This window comes from Thermobia domestica, chromosome 11 (genome assembly GCF_964235325.1).
Source record: "Thermobia domestica chromosome 11, izTheDome1.hap1.1, whole genome shotgun sequence".
Taxonomy (NCBI): Eukaryota; Metazoa; Arthropoda; class Insecta; order Zygentoma; family Lepismatidae; genus Thermobia; species Thermobia domestica.
In genome coordinates this window covers 169932622-169954049 of record NC_137464.1, presented here as the reverse complement: position 1 = coordinate 169954049, position 21428 = coordinate 169932622, and the positions used below count along the sequence as shown (strand labels likewise).

Genomic DNA, 21428 nt, shown 5'->3' with positions numbered 1-21428 from the left:
ATTTCTCGTGCTAGAGTAAGTTGTTACGGAATTTTAACCTGAAAATTACTGAAAATTTTATTAGATAAGGGAAACCATAAATCCAAAATTATTGAATGCATGCACAGTATCTTTAGAAATACTTATCTACACACGGGAAAGCATATTAAAGACAACTCACTACTGCAATCGTTGACGTAGGATTTCAAATGAAACTTAGGTGTAAGACTACGGATCTAAATGCGATAGACACTCAGGGAACCTTCCATATTATTTTTACAATAATAACAGTGAATTCCTCGAAAAATGAAGCAAATTCTTCACATCAAATGTATAAAACACCTAAGAAATCTTTCGGACTCTCAGATTGATTTGCGAAAGTAATATAGCGAGCAAAACTTAAAAATATCCCTCTGCTCGGGTTTTGTTATTACATAATATTTTTCCACTGGTGTAAATTTCTGCTGGCAAAAATTATGATTTTATTATTAAGGTGTTTTGAATTCCTCTCCCCTTGCTACTGTAATGTTCGCAAACTTAGGTCGTAAAGTATATACAGACGCAATTAGTATGATTTCCAAAACAAAAATACTGAAGCTAACAATGGATGTTGTCACTGTAAGCCCTACTTTAAAATAATAATATTAAAAGTGGAAATTTAAGGCCACGAGTCGGCACCTATTTCAAGCACGTCGTATAAGAAATGTCTGGTGTAGCGGAATGGTAGGTTAAAACAATACGTTCAGAGTAGCTAAAGTCATCCACTTTAGGCCAAAACTTTTTCTCTCTCTCTCTCTGGCTGGAAGATAAACAACCATTAGGATGAAAGAATGGATGTGATTTTCAAACTCCTTGTTGTTTGTATAGCAAAATCAATTGGCTACACAAATCTTCCGAAAACCTTCCGTTTTTAGGTAACACGTACTAGTTCTTGCAGGTTGATTTTTTTTCAATCTGAAGAACGAAAACCGGGACAAACAGACGTCCCGGAAGCCTTTTTCGGGACAGTTAATTTTTTCATTGAAAACCGGGATGTCTGGCAACCCTACTCCCTCCCTACTGTATATCTACGAATAGCTCACTTGATAGCTCCTTGTACCCATATTTTCTAAGTTTAGAAAGGTTACAGAACATATTCCTACGCATTCGTTGAAAATGCACTTTTCAGTTCTTGCATGTCTTCGTTAATTCAGTTTCTTTACATAAACATCATTTCCGAACACTTACGATCGATTTCTTCGTGTTGTTATTGAAGGTTTGCTTTATCGTCTGTTATTTAGCTAGCTGTTCAGTTAAAATTAGAATAACACTGCACAGAAACAATGATAGGTAATTTGTCTTCCCTTAAGCTTGAAGCTTGTTTTCTTAACCTAAAACTTTGCATGACTTTACTTACTTTCCATTTCTACTCTAATTCTTTTTAAGATAAATATTGAATGTCCTTACATTGTCAATATATCAATTCATCATCATTTTTCCAATCTAAGATTATCTTGTATTCGAGCCAGGTTTGATAGGAGAGGATTTTAGATTTCTGGGCTTTCCGCATCTAACGCCATTTAGCCCTTCACGCTTTTGAGGGATGACGTCCCTCGACGAGCACACAATCCGGGGAAAGGGAAGGAAGAAAGGATTGGGAAAGGAAGGAAGCGGCCTGGGACCTATAAGTTAGGTACCACCCCGGCATTTGCCTGGTGTGAATGGGGAAAACCCAGGAAAAACCTCATTCAGAGTGACTGGCCTGAAAAAGCGTTTTACACTTTTTCGACCGAGTGGCCCCACCGGGAATTGAACCCGGGACTCGAGCCAGGTTTGATCTAGTAATGTTCCAAAGCAGCGTTTCTTACACTGTGATCCTTGAGGTCTGCCTTAGATTGAACATTAGACCAAAAATGAAGAAAAAATATATCCAAGTGAATTGCTTATTATACATTATATTTGAAAATAAACAGATATAGACAAATATTAGATTTTAATAAATAATAGATTATACAAATTAATAAAGTAAAGATTATACAAATTAATAAAGTAAAGATTATACAAATTATAATAGCTTATAGACATATATTATGATAAAATATAACATATATTTCTTCATATATTACATAGTTTTCTAGTATTAAGGGAGTTAGAAATAATAAACCTCTAATGTAACGTCCTAGGATTATGCCCTGTAGGCTAAAAAGAGACCGATGATTAATGAAAGTGAATGACTATAAAATAATTGGTGGAATGAGAAAGTGTGAGGAAACGAAAGAATCCTGAAATAATCCAGAAACACTAAAGATTTCTGAAGTTATCCACATGTTGTAGGAACGAACCAGGGACTACTCGCATCAGATGTGCGCGCTATACCAGTGATCCACCGTGCCCCCTAAGACAATTTTAATTAATACGATTTAAAAATATAAATATACTGATATAGTGATCATATATATCTGTATATAATTTTCAGAACATTAAATAAATAAGTTCCCTTTCGAAGTGCACAAAAGTAGGGTGGTTCGTAGAACATTCTGACCAGTAAGAGTGGTCCCCACTTGAAAAAAGTTGAAGAAATGTTGTTGTAAAATGTAAGTCAGTTCAAATGTGAAATGACCGTACGGCAGAGACCGGTTCCTAATGCTCTTATTGTAGCACGTGTCATGAACGGGTGTGGGTTGCAGAGCCGATTACTTATAGTCGGCTCGTCAGTCAACGTGTTTTGGTAAAAGTAATGAACCATGATTTAAGAAGAGTCTTATTACAATGGATTGTTCATTTCAATAAGGATCCTTGTGTGAGTGCAGTTGTGAACATGCCTTTCTTTACGATTGTTAAGAGTTCTAACTTAAGCCCTGTGGTTGCGAAACTCAGTTGCGTTAAAAAGATCCTGTCGTCACAGTGCACGAGGTCTTGAAAGCCAATTAATCTTGAAAATGAACTCAGTACTATAGTTAATAAGTACTAAAATATCCAGAATGGAACAAATTAACACTGACTGAAGGATATGAAGTGAAATTGCTCCTGGGCCTTTTGAATCGAAGACTATTGGGATGACATTCACATGTCATGAGCAAGAGATGGGGCAGCTGGGTTAGGAACTAGGAACTTGGATATAAACAAAACAGATACTCGCTGTAAAGATCAAGGCAGAACCAGGAAATATAACAATAGTAGAAGTATATATGTATATCCCAACTTCTAGCTCCAAAGACGAAAGTTAAAGAAGGTATACGGAAGAGATAGAAGTAATACATAAAGGATATAAAAGGGGAGCTTAATGTGAGAGACTGAAGTGCAGTCATTGGCGAAGTTGAGGAAGACAGGGTTTACGAAATTTCAGAGAAAGGAGGAGGAACGAGAAGAACAAGACTATTTAGTTGTTCAGAAGCCAAAAACTGTTGATAACAATGACGCATTTTCATTAACCGGAAACAAGGCGACACACATGGAGGAAGCCAGAAATCGATAATATACATCAAATGGGTTATATCTGTGTCCGACTTAAGTACCTACGTCAAGAAAAAATGCCAGAAAGCAGATTGACTTCAAACCATAACTAATTGTTAGTGCACAGTCAATTACGATTGACAAATAAAGTATAAAGTTCAAGTTTTTAGATTGAGTATGAAAAGAAGTACGTGAATATGTTAAGTAAATTTCAAACTCTGAAGAGAGAAGAGACAAGAAAAAAACAAATACACCGACAAAAAGTATTGAATCCAAAGGGAAAATAATGGAGAATCAAACGAGAATATAGGTGAAGGAGATAATGTAAGCCCGAGGAGAAAGAAGTACTGGATTTAATGGAAAACACAATTCAGAATATAAAATAGTGAGGTACATTATAAGATAGTGAGTAACTTAATGAATAGAAAGAAATGAGCAAATATGAACAATAAGAAAACAGAGAAGACCTACATGAAGGTAAGAAAATAGGATGGCGAAAAAGACAACAATAAGACTTCAATTATGATAAAAGTAAAACGAAAAACATTAGTGCTTATAGGAAAGTATGAAAGTACGCAATACACAGGAATGACGGAAGGAACGCATAACAGAAATTTACGAAGAAACAATTTAAGTAGGCAGTCGATAAACAGATAGAGCAAGACAGTTTAAGATCTCCAATTTTACACTGGAATTTGAAAAAAAAAAAAAAAAAAAAACATTACAGAGAAGGAGAACTAATAGTATATACCAGAGAAACTTATAAACTATTTATGACCTGGCTAAATCGAATATACATGACATGAAAAGTATCAACAGATATGCAGAATGCGTTCATAACTTTAGCTCCAAAGAACAAAGAAAGGAAACAAACTATAAATTCCTGTAACATAAGTTGAAAATCATGTGTTAATAATATACCAAACCAAACCAAACCGCTTGGTTGAACAGCCCAATTTGTAAGCCTAAGCCTGCTCCGGCGGCACCATCCACTAGCGACCGGCTCAACTACGTCCGGCCTAACAGAGAGCACGTGGTCAGTGCCCTATCCGTAACAGGCGCATCAGGAGCTTTCTAGACCTAGTGGCCGCCACGTCTTATTTTCACGTGGCTCTCCAGTTTGCCTCATGACGCTGGATAGACGCCGAAAATTGGGAAGCACCGGCCGGGAATCGAACCCGGGACCACGCGGACATGAGTACAACGCTCTAACCACTAGGCTACGGTATCCCCGTAAGTAATATACAGGATAATAATAAAGATAGAGCACGATATATCTAATCAGTTTGGATTCAGAAGATGAAAAGAACGCGAGAAGCAATACTAGAACACTCAGAAATGAAATAGCTGTTACAGGGAAAGAAAATAAGAATAAGAAAAAATAGGAAAAGACATGATAATGTGAACTTCACCATTACTGCCCATTGTACCGTAAGAAAAAAAAAACGACCTTTTTCTACGAGTAAGAAGGCATTTCAATATGTAATTAACAAAGCAGCGTAACTTTCTTTTCAAAGCGCTCCGAAGATGATGGCAAAGACATAATTGAAACTATACGAATTTTTCTCCATTTAAAAGTGTCTCAAGGCGAGTCTGTTCAACTAGTACGTCATTTCGTTACCAGAAGGTCACGACGCGATATATATATACACGAGGGTCATTGCAACTATTTATTTTCTCGAAAATGGTAACGAATAACAAAATTCTGAAATATGCAAATGGAAGGTTAGTTCATACGTAAACATTACATGTAGGTAGATGGATGAACATACACGTCACCATAAACATATAGCACGAAAGAAAAAAAGACGAAAATTTTTTGTCGTTTCAAACGTGTTTTACTGTCAATTGCAACACTACACAATAGTACGGGGCAGGAACACGTAACAGACATCTTAGAGTCCCTCCAAGTAGTCTTCCAAAGAATCCATCACACACTGCGTACTTTGTAATGTACTATTGTGCACTGTTGCAGTTTACAGTAAAACATTACAGTTTGAAACGACGAAAAAAAAAAAAAAAAGAGATTCTCTCGTGCTATATCTTTATGGTGGTATGTGTGTTCATCCATCTTCCTACATGTAATGTTTACATATGAAATAACCTTCATTGTGCATATTTCTGAATTTTTTTATTCGTCACCATTTTCGAGGAAAAATATAGTTGCCATGACTTTGCAGTGATCCTCGTATGTATATATATATATATATATATATATATATATATATATATACAGTGGACTCTTTTTAATTCGAAGTCCAAGGGGACACGAAAAAACTTCGAATTATCCAATATTCGAATTATCCAACAACATTCATTTTCACATATATAACAACAAACAAACCAAAGTACTGTGCATCAAAAACGTATTCATATGGTGTAGACTTTACCTTTAAAGCAGCTTATTATTTGCATGATCGAATACCGCAAACTAACAAACGACATTGACTGCACATAATTCAAACTACGTGTACAATGGAAAATATATTTACGTACAACACTACAACATACATTGAATAGCCCCAACAATTAAACATCAGTAACAATTTGAATATTCTGTTCTTACTTTGAAGAAGTCGTACACCTCATTTGCTTAAATTTGATTATTTTTGTACGGTCAATAAATATTGAATTTCATGTATTGCGTGGAACACGATATTAATAACATTTTCTTGACCTTATCAATAATTCATCTGAAATTTTCAACCAATTCTAAAACAAGATGAGATTGGCACACGTTCTCTATCTTTACTTCTTCCCCAACTCACCTTCATCTTTATCATTACATAGATTTTCTATTTATCTTTTGTATTACTCTTCCCAATGGCTGCATCTGGATAACTGAAAACACGTTAAAACTGTATTTCTCTGTTTACATCTGTCCAACATTAAAAAAATTCAACTGTATTTACTTCGAATTATCCAAAACATAGGTTCAAAAGTTCGATTTATCCACGATTTTTTACTATTGTTTTCAATACAGTTTTCAAAGGGAATGGACTTCTGTTCGAATTATCCAATATTTCGAATATATATATATATATATATATACAAACTGCATTTATCGCAATTAGATCTAATGACCTTATGATCTTTTCATAGCAACGCACTCAGTTCTTTTTTTATCGTAGCTGTTATATCCTTTTTACTTCTCACCATAGAATATTTTAAAAAATGAAAACTAGTAATTGTAATAGTTATCGATTCTTTGAGATCTGAACTGGCATAACTAATATCCACTTACAGTGAGCATTTATTGTAAGTAAAGGTAACTCGGTAAAATAAAATAATAATAATAAAAAAAACTTTAATACAATCATCTTCGTGGCGATTTAAAGAAATTAACATTAGTTTTCTTATTTATGCTTTATTTTCCTATAATTCGTTTACCGAAGACTGCATGTAATTCGGATTCCTGCAGGTCGATGTCATGCTCCAAACAAACAAAGTTTATTATTTCCGAAGTGTACATAAGATTCGTTAATTTTATATGGTAAGATATTTGTATTTTGATTTTTTTTTTTTCAGTTGAAATTCTGTTAAAGCCAACTGGAGACGCACCGATTATCAAAAAGAAAAGATGGTTTGTTGAACAAGAGAAGGAAATAGGGTGGATAATACAATTCATGAAGAAAAACCTTCTGAAGATGGATCCCACAGAAAGTTTGGTACGTTATTGTGTGTTTCAAAAGAGTGGTGATATTTGTATCTGTCTGGAACTTGATATTTCAAGGTTATCTCAATAGAAAGTGAAGGAAATGCTCAGTCAATGTAAACGAGGAAATCTCAAGGGTCGGAAACACTTTTCTATTCTCTTATCCTTTAGAACTTTTTTAAGAAAATGAAAATAATAAAATATAGTAAGATGTAATTGTTTCGTAGTTTCGTTTGTGAGCATTCGCGTAATAAAGTGAGGTAAAACAGGTAAAACTACGAGAAGTAATCATAAGGTTTTAATTATCACCTCAAAATAATCAATCTGCGACCATGAAACTTGGTGATGGTATTAATCCTTTTCTATCTATTCATCCTTCAATGTGACAAGCATTTTCTCAACGATGGATGACTTGGCGGCGACTTTGGTTGTAGAAGTCTTCATTTTGGTTATTCAGGAAACGTTCCGCCTGGAAAACTACCTCATCGCCATTCCAGAAATGCCTGCCATGCTACGGAAAGAGAGAAAAAGTCACTGGGTGCCATGTCTGAAGAATAGAATACGAGAGTGAGGCAAAATTTAATAGCCCAAAGAAGCAGCATATTTGACTGTATCCTATGCAGAATGAGCTGGGCCGTTGTTGTGGAGCAAAAAGATCCTCTTGGACAAGTTCCCTCGACGTCTTGATAGCCTTCCGTAACCTTGTCACGAGATTTCAGTAGTATGCTTCTGTGATGGTTTGCATAATCTGTTACCGCCACACCATGGCACTCAGCATCACCTTGCCCAATGATGGTTGAGTTTTCGCCTTTTTTGGCGGTGGTGAATCCACTGCTCTTTGTCTCGGGGCCAAAGCGGTACACTCAGCACTCATCCATGGTGATTAGGTGTTTAAAGACATAATGTGGATTGGCCTTTCCAAGCTGCTACATTTCCATTGGTGGCGCTTTTTGAATGCATGTGAGCAGTCGAAGAACCCAGCGGGCTGCGACCTTTATGATGTGGAAAATGCTGTGCAAGAAATTGAAAACTGATCCATGACTAATTTTCGCTTTTTCACTATCGCTTTATTGTGATACGCTGGTTTGCGAGCACCAAGGCCTCCACTTCTCTCGCGATTCCTGGTTATTCACAGAGAGATGATCTGCCACTTCTTAGTCATTCAGATTTCTCTCACTACGCCATTTTGTTTTGGCTTCTCTAGCGGCGTACGATGTTACTGTGGCGCTGGAATTTCCATGTACCAGGACTACAGACATGTACCTACAAAGAAAGAACGAAAAACGTTAAGTAACTTAATTTCTTTGAGGTGGTATTACAACCTTAAGACTACTCCTCATACAAGATGAACGGCCAGAAATTTAGTACGTTTTACCTTGATGAATAATCATCTGAGCGAGTGAAGTTCTTATGCATACACTTTACATTTTGTCATAACCTGGATTCTTCAAGATTGTTTGACATATGACTATCAACTTTATGTCAGTAATAATGGATATGGTGTAGAGCTGTAGGTATTTTGAAGTAACATGGTTATGATTGATCATGTTCTTGAGGAATAATGGCAGAGCAGGTTAAAGGTATTTTCATTCCTTCCTGATCGAACTAGTCCAAAAGAGTTTGAACTATGTTCAGCAAACTTTGATCTGTTATAGTTGTTATAGTGTAGATAGTTATGATAGATCATTTTTCTGAGGAATGTTGATCAAAAAAATTGTCATATACACTTAGCATTAGTAGATTAAAGTGTTTTCTCTTTGCGAATCCACGTACTTTTTGTCCGCGTTGTCTCGGATTCGATTCCTGCTGGGACATTTGCCTCTGATACAAACCCAAATATTTGTTCGGATCCAGCTTTAAACTTTTATCCTGTCCCATATAACGTCTGTGCTGAAAAGGAACGTTAAACTCAAATCAGCTTGATCCTTTAGCAGACTGAAGATATTTCACTTCTTTCCTGATCGAAGTAATTCGTAATGCGTGATAATGTAAACCGCTTGAAGAGCAATCTTACCAATAAACTAAAAATGATCTCACTTTGCTTCTCCACACATATATTCTGTAGGTGTATAAAAATTCATATTAAACTCGAATTTTCGCTGCCAGCTGCCAGCATTGTCACGAGTTAGATAAGAAAAAGTGTTTAGTGTGGCTATGATGTATGGGAACTAACTATTTTTATTTATTAGTATAAGTATATAATTCCCATACATCTTAATGAATGTACTGAACACTTAAGTCTCCCTACTCCCTACTGAACACTTAAGTCTAGACAATGCTGCCAGCGAATGTTCTGCGTTAGGGTGACTCTTTTCGTCAGTCTCTAATGATTTGGAGGAGCAAAGAGAGTACCGTTGGAGTTTATTGATAATTCGTAAGATTTGAGCCACATTGAACAAACTTTTGCATAGTAACGATTACAGCATAGATGATTTTGAGCAACCATATCTCTCAGAGTCGTACTGAAAAGTACTTCACATAATTAATATTAGTGGATTGTAAAAGTATTTCCTTCCATTCCTTCCAGATCGAATATTCAGAGATTCTTCGAACTAAATACACTAAGGAAACATTGCACAGTAGTCGTGGTTATAATGTGAATAGTTTGAAGTAAGATTATTAAGATCGATAATGTCTTTGAGTAATATTAACAGAAAATAGCAGATTACAGTATTAGCAGATTAAACACGTTTTCTTTTCGTAGTGACTTAGTTACTGGAGTGATACCATTGCTAAAAACTGAAAACTTTACCATTGAGTCCACGAACCAACGTAAAAATCTCTTAACAGGTGTGACCGATGATTTTAATAATGAGTCATCGGAACGTATACGATTAAATTTATAAAACGGGTGCATAAATAGCGTTTAAGGGTAGTATTCCATTATTAAAATGTTATTAGTTCAAATAGTAATATTATAAGTTCTTGTGTGTGATTTTAATTTATTTCTAATAGTCAAAGTTGTCATCAGTGGCGTATCCGAAGTTTCATTATGTTCTATTTATGGATTATCTTATATTGAACTATGAAATATTTAAATTAGAATACTAATAAAAGAAAGTATTATTTGCTGAAATTCGTTCAGCTCGATTTTACAAGATACGTTAATCTGGTACATGCGTGTTTTTTTTTTTTTTGAACGTCACTTGATTCAGTAGAGATCATTATGAAATAATGTGACATCATAGTTCATAAGCGTTCTGGAAAAATGGAGTACTTAACATCCGAACGATAGCAACCAGAAGGTTCCCATATTGAAGGAAATCCAGCTGAGGGCTTGTAGTTACAGAGGAATGTCGGGCGAATCTACCAGCGCTCTTCATGCATAAAAGGCCATGCAGGCCACGTTGGTTAACCTCATCCCCACGAGCTGGACAGCGATGAGGCTCACAAACTGCTAAGCCTAAACGTAAGGCTATAGCAATTCGAAAGCTTTCATTTGACAAATGAAGGCCTAAAGGCGGAGAAGGTATCGCCATTAACCATGCACCCGCTTCGGGAGACGAGGCAGCAAGAAGCCTGGCTTTATCTACCGGAACAACAACAGATTGTAACAAATGATTATGTAATTGACATGCAATTGGTGTATACCAAGATGACTGATAACACTTTTTTTTTTTTGCTAATTTCTGGGAGGTTTGTATCTGCTAAGCTTGCCTACTTATTAGAGTCTTCTTGAACTGAACCATCTGGGTCCAAACAATAACCCTGTGGAAGGAGAGCTTCGATTAAACGCAGAGATCTGTGGTATGACGCTAAGAATGTAGGAATCGCCATATCCACAGCTCGTCGAATACCAAGACCGCCCAAGCCAACAGGTAAACATGCTTGTGTAAATTATTCCTATGAGTTGTGTATTTAATCTACAACTATACATTTTTTTTTTTTTTTAAATCTTGATACAGAGAAAAATTAGAATATATTTGAATCAAAAGGTTTTGACAGGACTACATATAGTTATTGGAATTGGACAGTAAAGTCGTTGGAGATTAACACTCCATAGAAGATGTAAAGAAACTAGATACTTCGTACTGAAACCGTCTCCAGTCTTAGTAATAATAAGTGACTGCAATGGAAATATCAATTTTCTATTTCTTGTTGTTGTCATTAGCTGATATGAATTAAAATCGGTGTCACTGCAGTTGAGTAAAGTAAGCCTTAGTAGTATATAATAAAATGTCTGCTTGTATACAATATTGCCCGACATTTTTTTTTTAATTTATTAATTTGGCGACAAGAAATACAATAAGACACAAACGATGATTGAACAAAGAATTCAACTGCAATTTTTTGAAGTCTTTGAACCCCAAGAAGATAATACTTACGTTTACATTGAAAAATTAGAGCAAGGTTGCCCACAGTATCTTCCGGAGTAGATGTGTGAGTATTTTCATTTTAATAATAGGCCACAAAATTTATCAAACGTTAAGAGAGGTACTAGAAAGTCCAACTATACACGGTGAGCTTTTTTGACACTAAGAGATGGAAAATACTGAAATTTTGTACAAAGCAAATATCAATAAGGGGAAATCATTTGATATACTCTGCAATACCAAAAGGTGAACAGTGTTGCCAACCCAATATAAAGTTTAATATTTTTAAATGGAACTACGTTAGATTATTACATATTTAAAATTATATGCTAAACGAAAACTTACAACATTTATTATTGAATGCTGCAAACTAAGGACACTACAGTATTACAAACATCTAAAGTTGGAAATTTCTATCGAAGTAACAGCTCAACTGAGACGGACGGAGCAATGATCATCCAAAGTACCTTGGTGTTTGATACCATGATCGTGATATGGCGGTTTTTTTTTTTTTTTTTTTTCGAATAAAGGAGAACGAAGTCGAAAGAGATTGAAAATTTGACTTTTGAAAGGCTGTATTTAGGAACAAAACTTACTAGAGAAGGCCGCGGGGTGTTACTCTGCGTTCATATCGATATATGCTCAATCGACTCGTTTTTACATATGAATAATTACTCCCCAATAAGAGGCCTTATCTTGCAAACTGCATATATTTTGCCGCTGGACATCCAAGAAAACCTCCCAATACCAAAAATGAAGCGTCTATCTTAAGAAATGATTACTTCAAACTTTCTGCAAAATCTGTTAAATTTTGAACTTTTAACGTTCGTAATCGAGGATAGAGGATTTCTCTGTTTGCGTAATTGTTTCATATGCAAAAACGAGTCGATTGAACATAGTATCGATATGAAGTCAGAGTAACACCTCGCGACCTTCCCTAGTTAGATAAGTTTCGTATGTAGGTACTAGTATGGTTTGCAATGGATTAACAAATAATTTTGCCGTTTACAGCACTATGATATTTCAAGTCGTTATGGAGTTATGATAAACATATGTAAAGTTTACAATACTGCTTAAAATTATGTAATTGCGAGAACTTGTAATTATTTACTATCAAAAGCTAGTATAATAACACTATCCATGGCTTTAAATTGGATATTGTAACAAGAAATGCTGACCAAAGCTTCAACACATACTGTATTTTAAAGTATAATTTGTGTGATGAAGTGTGTCTATATAGTGTCTGATGAAGGATATGGATATCCGAAATTGTAATACATTATAGTTTAAAATGCAGTGTATTGAAGCTTAGGTCAGTATTTCTTTTGTTATAAAAGCTAGTGCTGTAATGTTATAAAAGTAGGCTTTAGCCACTGCATAACAAATAGAAGCTCTCGACAAGAAGCTTACGGTTTCTCACGAAGATAACAGATGATTTACCAGATACGTTATCAGCGCTACAAAAGCAACGTTTGTTGGAATTCCATAAGTAGTTACGAAAGTTCCAAGAGAGAGTTATCCATGAAGAAATCTAATTTTAAAAATTGCGACACACGGCTTTCTGTCTTGCTAAGTGCATCATAGTGTGTTTGTTATGGAGTTTGGAGCGATTTTGCAAAAAATCTGTTATTTTTAGCACCAAAACCAAAACGTAAATGAAATGTATGTGCCAATGAAAAAAAAAGAGAGAGAGAGAGAGAGAGAGAAAAACATGACAGAACATACCATATATAAATATATACACGACAGAACAAACGTCAGAATATTCTGACACTTACCCAGGTGATTCAACATGAATTCATAGAATTTACCGTTAACATGTAAGGAATCCAAAGTGAAGATTCCTGAAACAAAATCGAAACGAGTCAAATACCATTAGAATCGGAGTACCCGAGGCATAACGCTAACAAAGAAGAGTAAACAAGAGAACAAATGATGACCTCTAGGGTCTTTTCAATTTTAATATTGGTACCATACTTTCGATGATATTGATGGCCAATAAATACCCAGAAATATTGTACTCCGCAATAATGCAGATGTCTTCGGTGGGTTTATTGCAGATTTGGATAAATCGAGTTTTGATTTAACGATGTCGCCCTATGATGAAAAAGTAAGAAAGTGAATAAGAAGAGAAGGTATTTGGAGGATAGCCTCCCCCCACACAGTCTCTTGGTTTATCCTTCTAATTGGTTGGGACAGAAAGCATTTAGTAATTGTTTTGAAGATAAAAACTAAAGTATATTGTTGAATTCTTCCGTCGTCGTTGTTTATAAAATAGTCGGTTTATGTGTCATATCATTGTAGTTAATCGTTAGAGACACGAGTTTTTCGCAATGCGCGATAAAACGAAATGCGTCAGTAATTTTCGGTTTCTTGACGTTTTATCATATTCTGTGTGTATTTTCATTGGTTTCCGTTGCGCGATAAAACGCGAAATTTGCAGTTTTGCGCGAAATTTCTAACAATACGCGATCTAACGCGAAATTTTAAAAATACGTTTTCATTACTTTAAATACGCTAGTTTTCCGCTGATGGAATGGTAGAACGTGGCATGAACTGTGCATTTTGGGTGATTGGAGCAGGACTATAGGGAACATGTTGCCCGTTAGCTATCACCATCGCAGCTGGGTGGGGAGTTTAAAAAGTGATGAGGGCCATTCCATCGTCACGGGCAGGACATTTACACTACATTTTTGATGCATTAAAGTTGTATATTTCTAAAAGTACAATATAAATTGTGCTAATTGTATGATATATGAGCAGTACAGACTTAGGAGTATATTTAGCTGATGTTTTCAGTATTTTTTTTCTGTTTAGACTAGAAAATATTAATTCCTAAACATCTGTCACGGGCGGGGACAAAAAAGAGAAGTGACTTTCCACACACCAAGTGAATTTACAAAACTCTGTGAATTCTTAGGTTAAAATGTTTTTATTTAAACGGAAATGTATAAATGATGAAATTTTTTAACAAACTTCACATAAGAGAAATTTGCCAAATATTTATTTAATGAATAAACTAAACTTTACTGTGTCACGGGCAGGACACATGGTTGTCACGGGCAGGACACCGTGTGAATCAACACACAACATCTCAATAAGAATGATTTCAAAACTGAAATAAAATCGAAAATAAGTCAATTTCTGCTGTTCTATTATAGCATTTTACACAAATAATTATATTTACTTTACTTGAGGTTTGCTTTTATCACATAAAAATAATAATATGTCGTACACTTATTTCTCACCACCTACACTTTAGGAAATGGTTTATTTGCCCATTTACACCCACCTTGTAGGGAAATTCGTACAAAACACTATCTAACAGTATATAAAATAGGTGCTGGTATCCAGTGCCCGTGCCGTGGAAAATCAGCGCCCGGGGCGAGAGTATACGACGAGTCGCTACGGCGCCCCTGTAAATATGAGTGAGATCGACAGACCAGCCGCAAAGCGTCACCATGGTTGGCGCGACGCGTAAGAATATTTTTAAAAATAAACCCTGCTTTTCCTTGATTTTGAGCACTTTTCAATACTGTTTTCCTTCCATTATATATATATATATATAATTTTTCCTCCTGAATTTTGCGCCCCCTTACTTTGACGCCCGGAGCCTACACCCCGCTCGCCCCTCTTCCCCCGGGGCACAGCATTGCTGGTATCAAAGGTATTATTTGATCGAAATGCACGTAAGACACATCTTCATCAGTCTTGAAAATTTTACCGCAATCGCTTAAGGTTTTCATACGAATTTCCTTCACTTCTTCGTCCTCTTCCACTGGGCTTTGTGCGATAGTTGCATGTCTATGTTTTCTTTTTCTGTCCACTAGAGAAAAATTCCATCAACAAAAATGTTCCTTGTGTTATATCTTCAACAGCTGGTCTAACGCAAGCCTTGTTAACATGGAATCCTAAGTCGTCGCTCAGGATAGCTTCATGGCTTTCGGAATCATCATTTTCAGAATCTGAATAAAAGTCTTTTAGAAATTTAAAGATTTTATACGGATGAAGCTCTGGTTTAAAAGTTCGACGAACTACCAAATTTTCGCTGTCAAATTGCAGGAAAAACTGTTTTGATTGGGGACATTCAATTGACAAGAGCATTTTCCCGTCTTTTATTCAAAACATTTTTTTTTTTTTTTGTTTTGTTTTTTCAATTTCTGCTGATGATAGTAGTAAAACAGATATATTTTGAAACGAAGAGCTTAAAGCTGCTACGAAATCAGCAGCACATTCTACAATTACTTTCTTTTGTTTCACAAAGTTCCATACTGGCCGTTTTGTACGTACTCCAATCCCATCTACTGCTCCCTTGAAACGAACAAAAAGGTGACGCTAATGATAATATTTATATGACACTTATTTTACGTTAAAACATCATACTGACAGTAATAGATAATCCTCTATTTAAGTAAATAGTGTTCATGCTTAGAAAACTTTATTTTAGTACACATGGAATCATTTTCTATCATGAATAACCAATGTACACAAACTATCCCACCAGTGGCATGCCCACTGTCACGGGCAGGACAAGTTTTCAAATTGAAATAAATCGAAATATATTGTTAGCATTAGTCTAAAGTTTGGTAAATGTGAAGTACACGTGCAAATTGTTACTTGTACTAAGTACGAACCACATTCACAAATTTATTAATTCAGTACAATAACTTTGGGTAGTTTTCTGTCACGGGCAGGACACTCAAGTTGACGTTTATATCTTTAATGATATTATAAACAATTTTTATCCTATAAACACTTTTTCAACTGCAGCTTGTAGCAAAAAGAAGCATCTTGAATAGCTCGAAGTTACTTCAGCCAAACATGCACAATATACCGTAAAATGTTGCCAATTACAAGAATAAAAAAATCCTCGCAGCTGACATGTTACAAATTCACAACTCAGACTTAAAATTTTACGTGAATTCTAAGTATAAATAAGTTTTTCTTTATGAAAAAGTAAATTTCGTTCAATTTACTTCATATATACGTAAAAATGCATTGGTTTTGACAGTTTTCGAAAATTTGGGTTCAGGCTCACTTTCGCGTGGAATGGCCCATGATTGTTTGAAGTTTGTTGTAAATGCACTTACATATGTGTGGCTTCCAACAAGCAATGCCAATTGTGAGAGATTTTTTCCAAGTATGGACTGATGATAAGTGACAAACGTACAACAATAAATGAGAAAAATGTGGAAACATGTAACATGCTTATATTTAATGCTTAAATGCAACTTGTGTCTGTGTGTTTTCAGAAGACAGCAAAACTTTCTTATTCATAGTAAGTTTAGTTATTCAGTTTGATTTGAAAAAATATAATTTTCTATAAATGAAATTCACATTGTCAAGTGAAATATTCCGTGTATTTTGTTTTTAGGTAATTAATGGTTTATTTTTATAGTGATCTATGAATAAAAGGAACAATTGTAAAAATTCAGAGAATTCTTTTTCACAAGAGCTACAAAATGCGAAACCTTATTTGGAAAATGCGACAAAACTCGAAATATAAAACACGAAACGCGAAATTTTAAATTCTTAGTGCGAAAAACTCGTGCCCCTATTAATCGTAAATATATAATGAGTTTAGAGATTAAGGGAATTAGTGTTTGGTGCTAGTAAAATGTGATTGGTGTTGTCTGTTATATGTCAGTGAATAATATGATTAAAAATGTGATCATCATTACGGTTGAATAAAATAAAGCGTTGTAAATAATAAAAAATGTCAGCCTGTATACACTGGTGGGCCTTGGATTTTGTCCGCTTTGATATAATGCCATGATTTAGTAAATAACGCTCGTATATTTCATACGAAAGTTTCGTTACAATAAATAATAATAATAATAAAATTTAAAAATGATGCAGAATATTTTCTTTAGGTTTTTCCAATTTAAAATGAATTAGTTTTGCTACTTCTACTTATTTCGAAAATTACTCGAAAAATATGTCTTCTTACATTGAACACAAAATGCCATTTTATATAAATATTTCTCCTTTTGATATTTTAAAATTTCTTCTTGCAATAATTTACGTGTAGAAATGTTATCCAGAATGAAGCATCAAATAATCTAATGTATACCTCCGTCTCTCTTTCAGTTCTTGTATGTCAATCAGGCATTTGCGCCATCTCCAGATCAACTTGTCAAAAATTTGCACGAATGCTTTGGTACTGATGGAAAACTTGTGTTGCATTACTGTAAAGGACAGGCATGGGGATGAAGAGAATCCTTAACAATATTGGTTATATCGTTACGAACACACAGAATAGATTTACAATTTTTCTACATACAATGACTGGTTAATTATGTGTCACGTACTAGAAATGTTCGTATGCTAGAAATATTGTGAAGGAAAGAGCTTGACTGATCTAATGTTATATTTTTATATTTTTTGACATATATGTATGTAATTCATTTGCTGAATGTGAATTTGCATTGTACAGTCTACTGTAAAAGAATTATTAAGTTAATTGAATTTTTGTATTAGCTGTGAATAATATTGTACATAAAAGTAAAAGATCCGTAAACTTTTATAATTTAGTCAAATACGAACACACTTGCCAATAGAGGTCGTATATTTAGGTCCGTAACAGGGGCGTAAATAAGGCCCCCGCAGACCCCGAATTGCGGGAGGGCCTCAAGCCATAAGGGGGCCCCAAATCGTGAAGTGGGACGTACAGAAGGGGCCCCACTCCATGCTGTCTGCGGGGAGGCCCCCAAGCCTTTAGTTACGCCACTGGTCCGTGATCATGGTTTATAGCTGTTGCAGTATGTGCTTCATTTCAAGTTCAAGCAGAAAGAAAAATGGTCTGTAGAATTCTACTACTGTACAGGTAGTTGTCGGTAAGTAGTCTTTCCTTCAACAGTTATATACATCAATCTCTCTCAATTTTTTTTTTTTTTTTTTTTTTTAAAGGAAAATATAATCTATCTAGGATTCTTTTAATTTTTCTGAATATTTTATCTGTGGAATCGTTAATGTTATATAGGAGTGTGACAACATTCATACGTGTATGATATAGTTCTAGTTTTCTATCAAATTATAATAATGAAAACTTAAAGATATAAGTAGGAGAACAAACAAAATGTATAGAGTACAAGAGTAGAAAAGAAAGAGAAAAGCTTTGTAAAGGTACTCCAGTCTAAACTAGCAGCTATTCAGTTTTTAGGCATCAGTGGGGTCAGCATATCTAGTCCCGTGTCGTCGTAGCTGGTTTTCTAGATCAAAATTCACTAGTGGCGTACTTTAACTAGTTGCCTAAGTACGTTCACCCTTCAGCTGAATATTCGCACACTGTTCATGAAGCATTAAGTAACATTTCGACCAGGTGTCATCTTTAATGAAAACTATCAGGTTGTGTCACGGCTGTTCATAAACTAATAAAATCTATTCTACGTACTAATCTATTCATGCTTGCAATAATTTTCTCCAAGAATATAAAAAGATATCATCATCATAGGTATTCTACCATTTTTCGCAGTTCATTTGCCGCAATTGAGAAGATTCCATGCCCCACGGTCTTCCACTACCTCTTCGTCTTTACGTACAAATTTTCTGTTTTTATATCACCCATGAATTGTAGCCTTTTTCGCTCCCTACTACAGTGTAGTGGAAGGTCGCATAGAGGCTAATCGCTTAGAGGGCCAAAAGCTCACAAGGACTTGTAGTGCCACATGGTAAGGTAAATGAGCTACGCCACATTATCAAGTTAGTGAAGAAATATGAACAAATCGCCCAAGTCGTTTTTGAGGAAGTCGTGAGTAACTCAGCCCAAGAGTAAACTAAGCTCTTCTGGATTTTTCCTAGATAAATGATTTTGTACTACAGTAAGAAGTTGTTAATGAAATATTGATATGTGAAATATAAACAAAATCATCAGAGCCGTTTTCAAGCAAATCGCCTTTTTTAACTTTCTTTTTTTAGTAAACTGCTCGTATGTTCGGGGTAGGAAAAAAATTCGAAGAAAGAAAGAAAAAATTACAGAATCTTACGAAAACCTTCAGTGTAAAATTTGAACATTGAACTGTATGGCCTCTAGGCGAGTGAACATGTTTACATCGGAACGAACGGACGGACGGACATACGTTCAAAAATAACTTTTTTCGAGATGTATGGGCTATGAAATGTGTAAATCCGTTGAAATCTCGAATTCGATTTTTTAACCATCACCACACTGTCTTTTCTCATATCGTGGCTCAAAAGTAAAACGTTGAAATGTAAAGAAACTGCTGATTCTCAAATAATAATTAATAAAGCTACCCATTGCAAACTAGTACGATATAATAATTTTGTCGAGCAATTAAAACTCTTCTCATGGATAAAAGTTGGAAAATACAAGTAAATCCTGAATGTATATACCCAGTTATTTCATAAATACTCTGAGAGGTTTGGAAATGAAACATAGACACAGTGTTGACGATATATTGATATTCCTCTGCAAGATGTCACATGAAAGTGTGTAGCATGAAGAGACCAATCACTTTTCAAAATGTCTACCTTGAGCCTGGAATGTAGGTCCGGAATCTGGCAGGTCACTCGTCAATGGAATTACGAACAGTGTCGAGAGGGAAGTGGCGGGCTGTCTTGACCAGGGCGCGCTTCAAGGAGTCCACATTAGAGTGTGTCTTCTTGCGGATTATTGATTGAAGCACTGACCACAGTTTGTAGTCGAGCGGGTTCAGATCAGGGTGTTGCTAGAGGGTGAGTCTGATGTGAAATGAAGTCTGGGACATTGGACCACAGCCCTGTCCAACATAGACTCCTGTGTTGACCATGCCTTGTGCGCGGGAGCAAAATTCTGTTGGATGGAGAATATGGTGGTACTCAGTAGTTTCACACTGGGCACAGCAAATTTAAAATGTCTTGTGCTTCTACCCTCAAAATTTAAACTTAAAAAGTCCGAAAATTGCACCCTGTAGCATGGATACCCGCTATTTTGAAATTTTATGCCGCTAAAATATATACAGCTAATTTAGTCTCTCGTGCTTCTACTCTGAAAATTTCAACTTGAAAGACTGAGAATTGCCCTTTGTAGCATGGATATCCGCTATTTTTTTAAAAAAAAAAAAAAAAAATGTAATTTTACGTTGGTATGCCGCCAAAATTTATACAGAAAATTTAGAGCGTCTCCAGCCTGAAAATTTAAAAGATAGAAAGTTGAATACTGTGTGGTACAGGCAGACAAACGAAATCGTGTCATCCCAGGAGCCTCAGTGACGTTCACCAAATATGAATACCAAATAGCTATATTAATTTAAAACAAAGACATAGTTCATCAAAATGTCTTATATGAAATAAATATTCATCAACATAAAATAAATGGTTTTAGTGTTGAAGTTCACTTTCGATGCTTTGTGCGTTCAATTACGGGAATTTCCCGAGCACTTGTTGCAAGACGGTTCTTTTCTGAAAATTAATTTTAAACAATTAACAAAGATAGGCCTATAATTTATATTTTATAAAGTAAACCTTTCAAAATGTCATAAATGAAATTAAATATCTTCCAGCGTGAAATAAATAGTTTTATTGGTGAAGTATTCACTCCGATGCCTTGTGGGTTCAATTGCGGGAATTTCCCGAACACTTCTTTCATGACGGGTTTTCCCTGAAAATGCAGCTTGCTTTACTGTACATCGAAACTTCCATTAATACTGAAGTTTGAATTCAGCATTTAAAATAGTAAGCGTTACGTAGTCTTGGAAGCTCCGAGCATTAAGCTTCTTAATTTTGACAATTTTTACGCTATTGCTGGTGTTGGTTCTACAGAATGCTTATTTGAAGGGTAGCAACAAATGACTGAACTGTTGTTAGAAATCCAAATTTTACTGAATATTTTTGTTACCATCAAATGTAAGAAATAATATTAATAGTTTTACTGATGAATTTACATATTTACTGTTAGTACCGTGACATTAAACCCGTCAACGTATGAGGGATAACGTCCCTCGGCGGCGCAGAGTCAGGAAACACACTATTCAGGGAAAGTATTTTCTAAAATATAAAATCGCTTATTTACTTCAAATAGGCTATAAGCATAATCCACACATTAATTTGTT

At 35.2% G+C, this 21428-nt stretch overlaps 1 protein-coding gene across 2 annotated transcripts in view; it reads left to right on the top strand.

The window, feature by feature from the left end:
* The window catches only part of Atg12 (Autophagy-related 12), a 58811-nt gene that overhangs the window by 8890 nt on the left and 28493 nt on the right, over positions 1 to 21428 (top strand). The window contains exons 2-3 of one of the 2 annotated variants that reach the window (XM_081731323.1): positions 6940 to 7079; positions 17470 to 17889. In XM_081731323.1, the coding sequence (XP_081587449.1) occupies positions 6940 to 7079; positions 17470 to 17592 (263 nt within the window). In that variant the 3' untranslated portion in view covers positions 17593 to 17889. Of the gene's footprint in view, positions 1 to 6939; positions 7080 to 17469; positions 17890 to 21428 lie in introns of those variants that run through there. The other variant, XM_081731324.1, reaches the window with a different exon arrangement.